We start from the raw sequence: 12,409 nt of genomic DNA, 5'->3' as shown, positions 1-12,409 counted from the left end.
GTGTGTGCATATAGCTGCTGTGTGAAATCGACTCCGTGTATCTTACTCATAAATGCTATCCTTATATTCTGTACCCTGAGGGGAGCCAAGTGCGTCAGGGTTATTATTTGATATAGGTATTTCACAGGATATACTTATTTTGTATTTTTCACTGTGATTCTCAATCACCATATACCTCCTGAATCCTCTGTTTGTGCTGTCACGCTGCACAGGGTGTTTTTGGTTAGGTATTATTTCTCTTACATCCTAGAGGATGCTGGGGACTCTGTAAGGAATAGACGGGCTCCTCAGGAGACATGGGCACTAAAAAGAACTTTAGATATGGGTGTGCACTGGCTCCTCCATCTATGCCCCTCCTCCTGTTTGATACTGTGCCCAGAGGAGACTGGGTGCATTACAGGGAGCTCTCCTGAGTTTCCTGAAAGAAATAATTTTTGTTAGTTTTTTTAATTTCAGTGAGCCTGCTGGCAACAGGCTCCCTGCATCGAGGGACTGAGGAGAGAGAAGCAGACCTTCTTAAATGCTAGGCTCTGCTTCTTAGGCTACTGGACACCATTAGCTCCAGAGGGAGTCGGAACGCAGGTCTCTCCCAGGCTGTTCGTCCCGGAGCCGCGCCGCCGTCCTCACAGAGCCGGAAGATAGAAGCCGGGTGAGTATGAGAAGATAAGAAGACTTCAGATCTTCACTGAGGTAACGCGCAGCGGTAACGCTGCGCACCATGGCTCCCACATAAAAAACACACGGCATGCACTGTAAGGGTGCAGGGCGCAGGGGGGGTGCCCTAGGCAGCAATTTAAACCTCTGTGACTGGCAAAAAAAAGTATATATATATAGGCTTCGCACTATATATGGAGATCCCCCGCCAGTTTTTATAAAGAATCAAGCGGGATCGAAGCCCGACGCTGAGGGGGCGGAGCTTGATCCCTCAGCACTCACCAGCGCCATTTTCTCCACAGCACACCGCTGAGAAGCTGGCTCCCTGGACTCTCCCCTGCTGAACACGGTGACAGAGGGTTTTAAAGAAGGGGGGGGCACATAATTTGGCGCAGTGAATAAATATATAATAAAAGCGCTCTCTGGGTATTTTTTCCAGGGTCATTGGCGCTGGGTGTGTGCTGGCATACTCTCTCTCTGTCTCTCCTAATGGCCTTGTGGGGACACTGTCTCCAGATAGAGAATTCCCTGACTGTGTGGGGTGTCGGTACGCGTGTGTCGGCATGTCTGAAGCGGAAGGCACTTCTAGGGAGGAGGTGGAGCAAATGAGTGGTGTCTCCGTCGGCAACGCCGACACCTGACTGGTTAGATATGTGGAATATTTTAAATGCAAATGTGAATTTATTACACAAAAGGTTGGACAAAGCAGAGTCCAGGGATTGTACAGGGAGTCAAGCCCTGCCTTTCACTATGTCGCAGGGACCTTCTGGGTCTCAAAGCACCCACTATCCCAAGTAGTAGACACTGATACCGACACGGATTCTGACTCGTGTCGACTACGATAATGCAAAGTTGCAGCCAAAATTGGCTAAAAGTATTCATTATATGATTATTGCAATAAAAGATGTGTTGCATATCACAGATGACCCCTCTGTCCCTGACACGAGGGTGCGCATGTATAAGGAAAAGAAACCTGAGGTAACCTTTCCCCCATCTCATGAGCTGAACGAGTTATTTGAAAAGGCTTGGGAATCTCCAGACAAAAAACTGCAGATTCCCAAAAGGATTCTTATGGCGTATCCTTTCTCGGCTAAGGACAGGATACGGTGGGAATACTCCCCAAGGGTGAACAAAGCGTTGACACGCTTATCCAAAAAGGTAGCGATGTCATCTCAAGATACGGCAACCCTCAAGGATCCTGCTGATCGCAGGCAGGAGACTACCTTGAAGTCAATTTACACACATACTGGTACCTTACTCAGACCGGCGATAGCGTCGGCTTGGGTTTGTAGCGCTGTAGCAGCGTGGACAGATACATTATCTGCTGATATAGATACGCTGGATAAGGAAACCATTTTATTGACCCTGGGTCATATTAAAGATGCTGTCCTATATATGAGAGATGCTCAGAGAGACGTTGGCCTACTGGGTTCCAGAGCCAACGCTATGGCGATTTCTGCTAGATGAGCCCTATGGACCCGACAGTGGACAAGTGATGCCGACTCGAAGAGGCATATGGAGGTTTTACTTTACAAGGGTGAGGAATTGTTTGGGAAAGGTCTCACGGACCTAGTTTCCACAGCTACGGCAGGTAAATCAACTTTTTTGCCTTATGTTTCCTCACAGCCTAAGAAAACGCCACATTATCAGATGCAGTCCTTTCGGTTGTATAAACCCAAGAGAGTACGGGGATCTTCCTTTCTTGCCAGAGGTAAGGGCAGGGGGAAAAAGCTGCCAACCACAGCTAGTTCCCAGGAGCAGAAGTCCTCCCCGGCCTCTACAAAATCCACCGCATGACGCTGGGGCTCCGCTGAGGGAGTCCGCCCAGGGGGCACGTCTTCGACTTTTCAGCCACGTCTGAGTTCACTCACAGGTGGATCCCTGGGCAATAGAAATTGTTTCCCAGGGTTACAAGCTGAAATTTGAAGTGTGTGGTTTTTCAAATCGGCCCTACCGGCTTCTCCCCCAGAGAGGGACATAGTTTTAAATGCAATTCAAAAATTGTGTCTTCAACAAGTGGTGGTCAAAGTTCCCCTGCTTCAGCAGGGGATGGGGTATTACTCAACCCTGTTTGTAGTCCCGAAACCGGACGGTTCGGTCAGACCCATTTTACATTTAAAATTCTTAAACCTATACTTAAAAAGAATCGCTCAGAGCGGTCATCGCCAGCCTGGAAGGGGGGGATTATATGGTGTCCCTGGACATAAAGGATGCATATCTTCATGTTCCCATATATCCACCTCATCAGGCGTTCCTGAGATTTGCTGTACAGGACTGTCATTACCAATTTCAGATGTTGCCGTTTGGGCTTTCCACGGCCGCAAGGATTTTCACCAAGGTAATGGCGGAAATGATGGTGCTCCTGCGCAAGCAGGGTGTCACAATTATCCCGTACTTGGACGATCTCCTAATAAAAGCGAGATCAAGAGAGCAGTTGCTGAACAGAGTATCACTTTCCCTGAAGGTGTTGCAACAGCACGGCTGGATTCTCAATATCCCGAAGTCACAGTTGGTTCCAACGACTCGTTTGCCTTTCTTAGGCATGATTCTGGATACAGACCAGAAAAGGGTTTATCTTCCGATGGAAAAGGCCCAAGAACTCATGAATTTGGTCAGGGACCTATTGAAGCCAAAAAGGGTGTCGGTGCATCACTGTACTCGAGTTCTGGGAAAGATGGTGGCGTCTTACGAGGCCATTCCATTCGGCAGGTTCCATACGAAGACTTTCCAATGGGACCTTCTGAACAAGTGGTCCGGGTCACATCTACAGATTCATCACATGATCACCCTGTCCCCCAGGGCCAGGGTATCTCTCCTGTGGTGGCTGCAGAGTGCTCACCTTCTAGAGGGTCGCAGGTTCGGCATTCAGGACTGGGTTCTGGTAACCACGGACTCGAGCCTCCGAGGTTGGGGAGCAGTCACACAGGGAAGAAACTTCCAAGGTCTCTGGTCAAGCCAGGAGGCTTGTCTTCATATCAACGTCCTGGAGTTGAGGGCGATATACAACGCCCTTCGTCAAGCGGAGGAGTTGTTTTGCGACCTACCGGTTCTGATTCAGTCAGACAACATCACCGCAGTAGCTCATGTAAACCGCCAAAGCGGAACAAAGAGCAGGATTCTTCGCTGGGCAGAAAATCATGTAAGCGCTCTGACAGCAGTCTTCATTCCGGGAGAGTGGGGACTTCATCAGGAAGTCTTCGCAGAGATGCAAGTCAGTGGGGACTGCCTCAGATAGACATGATGGCGTCATGCCTCAACAAGAAACTACCAAGGTATTGCGCCACGTTAAGGGACCCTCAGGCGGTGGCAGTAGACGCCCTGGTGATACCGTTGGTGTTCCAGTCGGTCTATGTGTTCCTCCTCTTCCTCTCATCTCCAAGATATTGAGAATCCTAAAATGAAGAGGAGTACAGATAATTCTCATTGTTCCAGATTGGCCGTGAAGGGCCTGGTATCCGGATCTGCAGTACCCCACTATCTAAAGCCCATGTCCCCTATGGATCTCGAAGAAATGGATTTAAGTAGGTAAGAACGCAAATTTCCTTAACACTGCTAGTAATAGAAGTTTGTATTGTGGTGCAATTGAATGACTTTATCCCCTATAAAGGTAAACCAGGTAACACCTCTGTTGCAGAGGAATAGAATTGTTTTAATCTGAGTAGCACCGCAAGAAAAGTAAATGCGTTTCTAGATGTTATCAGAGAACTAATGATGCTTGTTGGTAGGAGGTACTCATAAGAGGGTTTTAGTATAGAGGCAGTGTGCGAAGTGCTGCACTGCAAAGAGTATCTGTGCAGAGAATTCCTTTTGTAGTTGCTTAGTTTGAGGTCTAATTATTCCAAGTGCAGGTTACCTTGACATAAAACTTCTGCAGAAGTGGATGGTATTTATTAGCTGTGTTAGAACTGCATCTGTTATTTTGTACTCTATGGATGATTGTGTATATGTTAAGTTAGATATTTTTTCTGAGTCATTAGTTTTAAAAGTGAACAATACAGTCTGAATAAATATGCTTTCTCTAGCTTCCGTAAGGGATTTTGGGAAAACTTTGTATGATGGGGTATAGAAGGGGTCCAAAAGAGCCGGTGCACTTTAAATTTCTTCATTAGGTGTGCTGGCTCCTCCCCTCTGTGCTCCCTCCCACAGGTAGTTTGGGAAAAAAATTCCCTCAGGAGAGGATGCACATCTCTGCAGCTCCAGAGAGTTTTCTTCAGTTTATTTTCAATCTTTATTATTTTCGGTATGCTGTTTGGGCAACAGCATACCTGCACCGTGGGAGTTGGGAAGGGGGGGCTGTCACCGGCCTTGCAAGGTGTCCGAGCCGCTTCCCCGCTGTAGGACCATCATCCTGAGAGGTTGTTGCACAGCGGGGCACTGCGCCTTGGCGGCCACAATCGCAGCGCACCCCTAACACTAGCCTGAAGGTGACGACAGTGGTGAGTACAAACCGATTCAAGGTGCGGCTGACACGCAGGGGAGGCATACGGGGCCCTCCTGGGTGGACCCGCTACAGCCCCCTGTGTACACTGGCTAGCGGTGACTTAAACTAACACTTGCGTGATTTTAAGCTATTGGGGTGACATTTCCAGTATAAAAAACACTGTAGCTCTGACGCCACTGAGGGGGAGGAGCTACCTCCGGGCGGGACCAGCGGCAATTTGGCACCTTCCTCTGCTTACAGCTGCAGCAGCAGGCACACACAGCTCCTCCAGACACTCAGGAAACACTGGAAAACTGGTGCAGGGTGTAGGAAAAGGGGGATAGCCGCTATTGTACACAATCTGTGTCCTATAAAGGACAGTAATCATATGTATTTCAGTGTGATATAACCGCTTACAGCCTCACTGCTGTGTAGCTGGGTTGTGCTGGTCTCTTTCTCTGTCTCCCTCTCACATACAGTAAAGGCAGGCTTGCTAATTTATTACTTGTCTGTGTGTATCTAAATGTGCTTTACTGTGAATATGGGTAAACACAAATTATGCAGTGTATCACAGCTGATTGTCTTCCTCGACATCTCATTCTGTATTCTGTGAACAATGCAGCCAATCTTCACAACTCAGTGAGGGGGCTGGGAGGGAGGGTCAGATGCCTTCCTGGTTCTGTGCCATTAAAACTATGATGTCTGATATGTCATCACAACTCGCTGTGCTCAATAAACTCAGCTACTACAGCAGAATGTTGCAGACCTGGCTGCCAGGGCAGATGTTACACAGCCCCCCCTCTCTAACGCAGGACCACAAAAGTGTGGTTTACCTGCCATACTGTCTGATTCAGATGATGAGGTACAGGAGGATAGGGAGTACTAGGATTCCACTTCTGCTCAGGGTTGGAAGCCCTCATTTTGGCTATACGGGACATGCTAAAACTCCTTCCAGAGGATGCTGCGTCACAGCAGTCATTTTTCTTTACACAGAACAAGCCTAAAATCACTTTCCCTGATTCTGCAGAGTTAGATGACCTATTTAAGTTAGCTTGGAAAAATCCAGACAAAAAATACCAACACCTATACTCCATTTGGCCCAAAGAGACATCGGGAGTAAAAACCCACGATGTTTCTTCGGGTGCTGCGGTCGGGCTATTTGATTAGCTCGGCCGATAAAACGTACTGTTTCACCTGTAAACACACAGGTTTAGTGAAACCTGTGTGTTTTCGGGTGAAATTGCCCCATTTCGGTTGAAATGGGGCTGTTATCTGGGATTTTGCTTTGCATGCCGGAGGCACGCGCCGGCTTATTAGATAGCCCCCGGCGGCGAGACTTATCACCCGACTTGCTGTCGGTGTAATTGAATATAGGTGTAAGTGTCAAAAAGATTTTTGCACACTTTCCCATTTGCTCCTGAAGGTAGAAAATTCTGGGAAAAATCCCTGGCGGTTGACGTATCAGTCATTCGTCTATCTCAAAAGACGGTGCTGTCTGCCCTGGGCTCCTTTACCATGAAGGACCCTGGGGACAGAAAAATAGAGACTACACTAAAGTCTATCTACACAGCAGTAGGTATATCTCAATGGCCGGTCATACAGCAGCAGGTTGCTGGATGATCCATGCCATTCACACGTGGGCTACTCAAATTCAGGAGGGTCTCTCCGGGGATATGCCCTTGGTTACTATGGTAACTCTCCCAAGGCGTCCTGTGTGACTCTCACAAGGAGATGGGCAATATTAATGCTAGGACCTCTCCCATGGCAATGTCGGCACGCAGGGCCTTGGGGTTGCGTCAATGGATAGCGGAGGTAAAGTTCAAGAGCAATGTGGAGTCACTCCCCATTACTGTGGAATGGCTCTTCGGGTGTTGAGTTGGATACGTGGATTTCTAAAGTTACTGTGGGAAAATCCACGTTTCTCCCCTCTGGGGCCCTGCTGGCTAGGTGTTCCTACCCGGGACAGTCTGTTCAGTCCTTTCGGTCTAACAGATTTCGATCTAGGGCCAGAGGTGCCTCCAATGCGGCTAGAGGCACCAGAGGTAAGACAAGAAAACCTGCAAGCACCGGTTCTCAGGAACAGAGCACAAGTTCTGCTTCCACTAAGTCATCAGCATGATGGTACCTACCGGGGATCTCGAGGTGGGAGCTCGGCTTTGTCACTTCAGCCGCATCTGGGAGAGTTCCTGCCAGGATACCTGGGTAAAGACCATTTCTTAGGGCTACAAGCTGGATTTCGACGGTGCTCCTCCCCAACGATTTTTCAAATCAAGCTTACCAGCTTTGAAGGATACGCAAATTACGTTGTAACAGGCCATCCAAAAGTTGGTCCAGTCCCATATCATTGTTTCAGTACCAATACAACAACAGGGAAGGGGTTATTACTCCAACCTGTCTGTGGTACTGAAACCGGACAGTTCAGTAAGGCCCATTTTGAATCTAAAATCCTTGAACCCTTAACTAAAGGTTTTCAAGTTCAAAATGAAATCCTTGCGAGCAGTGATTGCGGGCCTGGAAGAACAGGTATTCTTGGTCTCCCTGGATATCAAGGATGCCTACCTTCATATTCTGATTTAGCCACCTCATCAGGCTTATCTGAGGTTTACCCTACTAGACGATCACTACCATTTCCAGGTGCTACCCTTCGGCCTGTCCACAGCTCCAAGGGTATTCACAAAGGCAATGGTGGAGATGATGTTCCAGCTCCGGGTCCAGGCGGTCAATGTTGTTCCTTACCTGGACGATCTCCTGATAAAAGCAAAATCCAGGGAGCTTTAATTGCTCCATATCGACTGTATTATCCAACTTCTATCACACTATGGGTGGATTCTCAGTTTACAGAAGTCCCACCTTGAGCCAACTCAGCGGCTCCTGTTCCTGGAGATGTTACTGGATACTGTGGCCCAGAAAGTTTCTCTCTGAGGACAAGACGAGAGCACTTCAGGAGATGGTCTGCATGGTTCTCCGACCTGCTCGAATATCTATCCATCTTTGCATAAGATTGTTGGGAAAGATGGTGGCCTCATACGAGGCGATCTAATATGGGAGGTTCCATGCCAGATCATTTCAATTGTATCTCCTAAGCAAGTGGTCCAGGTCACATCTTCAGATGCACCGGATAATATGGCTGTCACCTCAGGCCAGGATTTCCCTCCTGTGGTGGCTGCAGTCTTCCAATCTCCTGGAAGGCCGAAGTTTCGGGATTCAGGATTGGATCCTCCTCACGACGGATGCGAGTCTGAGAGGACTGGTCAGTTCCAGGGCAGGTGGTCAGCCCACGAAGCCCTCCTTCCGATCAACATTCTGGAACTTCGGGCAATCTACAATGCTCTGCTTCAGGCCTCTCCTCTACTCAGGGATCATGCGATCCAGGTACAGTCGTACAACGCCACAGCAGAGGCATACATCAATCGGCAAGGGGGGACAAAAAGTAGGGCCTGCATGCGAGAGGTGTCAAAGATACTCCTCTGGGCATAAAGAAATGCAAGGGCAATGTCGGCAATCTTCATTATGGGTGAGGACAACTGGGAAGCGGACTTCCTGTGTCGTCACGATCTCCACCCTGGGGGAGTGGGGGCTCCACCATCAGGTGTTTCAACAGATAGACATGATGGCTTCTCGACTCAACAAGAAGCTTTGTGGTATTGCTCCCGAACCAGGGACCCTCAGGCGAGGGTAGTGGGTGCACTGACATCTCCTTGGCCTTACCGACTGGTCTACCTGTTTCCTCCGATTCCATTGCTCCCAAGGGTGCTAAAGCGAATCAGAACTCAAGGAGTCCAGGCAATTCTGATTACCCTGGATTGGCCTCGGAGGGCGTTGTACGCGGATCTTCTGGACATGTCCATCGAAGACGCTTGGCCTCTACCACTATGAAGAGCACTTCTTCAACAACAACCGTTCGTCTACCCGGACTTACGGCGACTTCATTGACGGCATGGAGGTTGAGCGGAACATCCTAGCTCCAAAGGGCCTTTCCAAGACTGTCATTGCTACCGTGGTTCAGGCCAGGAAACGTGTGACGTCAAAACACTATCATCCTATCTGGAGAAGATATGTGTCTCGGTGCGGGGACAGCACGTACCCGCCTGCGGAGTTCAACTTGGGACGTTTCCTACAGGCTGGTGTGGATGAGGGCTTACGTCTGGGTTCCATTAAGGTCCAGATTTTACCTCTCTCCATCTTACAGAAGAAATTGTCAGTGTTGTCAGAAGTTCAGACCTTTTTGCAAGGGGCACTTCATACAACCTCCTTTTGTGCCACCCACAGAACCCTGGGATTTAAATGTTGTGTTGGAGTTTGTACAGTCGTCCTGGTTTGAACCACTGATGACGTTAGAAGACAAGTACCTCACGTGGAAGACGGTGATGTTACTGGCCCTGGCTTCTGCTAGGCTTGTCTCAGAAATGGGGGCTTTATTGTGTAAAAGTCCCTACTTGGTCTTTTACGAGGACAGAGCGGAGCTCAGGACTAGGCAGCCGTACCTGCCGAAGGTCGTCTCTGCATTCCACTGGAATCAACCTATTGTGGTTCCATCAGGTTCTGGCTCTTCTGCTCCTCCGGAGGCATCGGATGCTGTGCGAGCCTTAAAGATCTATGTCAAGAGAACGTCTCGGATCAGAAAGACGGATTCTTTGTTCGTGCTATATAATGCACAGAAAAAGGGTTGCCCTGCTTTAAAGTAGTCCATTGCTTGTTGGCTTAGGCTTACTATCCAACAGGCCTATGTGTCTGCGGCCTTACCTGTTCCACAGTCTCTGAAGGCCCACTCTACAAGATCAGTGGAGTCTTCCTGGGCTGCTGCCCGTGGAGTTTCTGCCTTGCAATTATGCCGACCTGCTACCTGGTCAGAGAAGAACACCTTTGTGAAGTTTTACAGGTTTGATTCCATGGCCAAAGAGGATACCCAGTTTGAGCAGGTGGCGCTGCAGAAGTCTCCATCGTACTAAGTCTCACCAATATTCCTTATGGATGCTAGAGAAAATAAGATTTTAATTACCTACCAGTAAATCCTTTTCTCGTAGTCCATAAGGGATATTGGGCTCCCGCCTCAGTGCGTTGACTCTTCTGCGCAGGTTCTCTTGTCTGGTTACCTGTTTGGTTACCAGCCATTGCTGATTGTTTTATGTTCGTGGTGTGCTGGTGTATAAATCTCACCACTCGTTGTTCTGTTCCTTCTCTCATGTATGTCCTTTCTCCTTCGTGCACTGTTTTACCTATAACTGCCTGTGGGAGCAGGCATAGAGGGGAGGAGCCAGCACACCCAGTTGAAGAACTTTAAAGTGCACCGGCTCCTTTGGACCCCGTCTATACCCCATCGTACTAGGTCTCCCCAATATCCCTGATGGACTACGAGAAAAGGATTTACCGGTAGGTAATTAAAATCCTATTTTTCTGGTATCTTCAAGGCAGAAGCTGCTAAACTTGTTCCCATGGGATTTACTACAGCAACGGAATTCCACCAGAGACGCTCTGAAATCATCCAGGTTTCCACAGGCTCAAAAGAACTGGACAAGTTATTGCAAGGTGCGCACACTTTCCATTCAATAAAAATCTATAGATTTTACAAAGATTTACAGGGTATCCACAATCATTCATGTTTGCATTACATTAATTTGTTGAGAATTTCAATCGTTTACTTTTTTTCTCTTTCTTTCTACAGGCGGTATTGAAACAGGGTCTATTACAGAGATGTTTGGAGAGTTCCGCACAGGAAAGACTCAGCTGTGCCACACTCTTGCAGTGACTTGTCAGGTGAGAATTTGTACTTATACAAGAGGCTTTTAAAGTTTCTGAAATTTCTGAAATCTCCATTTGTCTGCCACACAAGCACGTTTGGATCTATTTGTGCATTCCATTGTGGAGGTTTCCCTTGTCTACATATTTATAAACAAACAAACGTCTGTTGTACTATTATGATAACTTACCCCATCTAGTGGCGGGATCGTCAGTGATGGGATGCCGCTTTCGGTCATGTGACTGCCGGCACACGTACCCAACACCTTTTTAAAGCAGGATAACATACCCAACACCTTTTACAGCACTCAAGCAGCATAGTTGATATAACTAAACTAACTGGCTCATCCCGTAGTTATAATAAAACATTATTGAATCTAGGGTGCTTGAATGGATCTATAAACCATAAGCATATGTGAAATAGCTGTGGACAGCATTTTACTTGCTATAACAGAGAGCCATGTGTGATAAGTTTGTACAATTAATTATACAATTTGTTAGTACATCAAGGTCAAAACATCTGTGTTCTGTATTCTACCCTCACCCCCTACAATCCCAAGGCTGTAACCTGAGACTCCCCTTCGGGATGTCTGTAGTCTATGTTTCGGCGTTGGTCACATGACCGCCGGGATGCCAAACACATCCCGAATGATAGTGCTTACATTTAAACAGTGTTGGTAACTTCTGTCTGCAATATTTTTGTTAAATTTTTGCATGGCCTTTAATATTTGTTTCCTTTTACAATTATAGCAATGCTGCAAGCATGAAGATAACAGCCTGTTTTGTACCTATTAAAAACTTTATTTCTCTTACGTCCTAGAGGATGCTGGGGACTTCAAAAGGACCATGGGGTATAGACTGGATCCGCAGGAGACATGGGCGCACGATAAGACTTTTAATGGGTGTGAACTGGCTCCTCCCTCTATGCCCCTCCTCCAGACCTCCGTTAGATTCTGTGCCCAGGAGAGACTGGAGACACACTGGGGCAGCTCTACTGAGTTTCTCTGGAAAATACTTTGTTAGGTTTTTTTATTTTCAGAGAGACCTGCTGGCTACAGGCTCTCTGCTTCGTGGGACTGAGGGGAGAGAAGTCAGACCTACTTCTACTGAGTTAAGGGCTCTGCTTCTTAGGCTACTGGACACCATTAGCTCCAGAGGGTTCGATCACTTGGTGCGCCTAGCTGCTTGTTCCCGGAGCCGCGCCGTCAACCCCCTCACAGAAGCCGGGTGAGTATGCAGAAGGTAGAAGACTTCAGTAACGGAGGTACAGCGCAGCGGTCGCGCTGCGCTCCATGCTCCCACACACCAACGGCACTCACAGGGTGCAGGGTGCTGGGGGGGAGGGGTGCCCTGGGCAGCAAGTTACTGAGGTGGTTAAAACTGGCAAAAAAAAAGGCATATTTGGGTGCAGGGGCACTAAGTATGAGTCCCCCGCCAGTATAAAGATTTAAATTAAAGCGGGACTACAGCGCGCCGGGAAGGGGCGGGGCTTAGCCGCACAGCTTACCAGCGCCATTTTATCTCTTCACAGTGCATGCAGAGACGCTGGCCCGGACCTCCACTCTCCTTACAAGTACAAGGGAGCAAAACGGAGGGGGG

General features: G+C 48.2%; 1 protein-coding gene across 3 annotated transcripts in view; it reads left to right on the top strand.

Annotated features, from left to right (window-relative positions):
* The window catches only part of RAD51 (RAD51 recombinase), a 262,769-nt gene that overhangs the window by 154,739 nt on the left and 95,621 nt on the right, over positions 1-12,409 (top strand). For all 3 annotated transcript variants that reach the window (XM_063947784.1, XM_063947782.1, XM_063947783.1), the window contains exons 4-5: positions 10,483-10,600; positions 10,737-10,828. In XM_063947784.1, the coding sequence (XP_063803854.1) occupies positions 10,483-10,600; positions 10,737-10,828 (210 nt within the window). The remainder of the gene's footprint in view (positions 1-10,482; positions 10,601-10,736; positions 10,829-12,409) is intronic.

The sequence above is a fragment of the Pseudophryne corroboree genome, chromosome 12 (assembly GCF_028390025.1).
Source record: "Pseudophryne corroboree isolate aPseCor3 chromosome 12, aPseCor3.hap2, whole genome shotgun sequence".
Classification (NCBI taxonomy): Eukaryota; Metazoa; Chordata; class Amphibia; order Anura; family Myobatrachidae; genus Pseudophryne; species Pseudophryne corroboree.
This window is presented reverse-complemented; position numbering and strand designations above follow the sequence as displayed.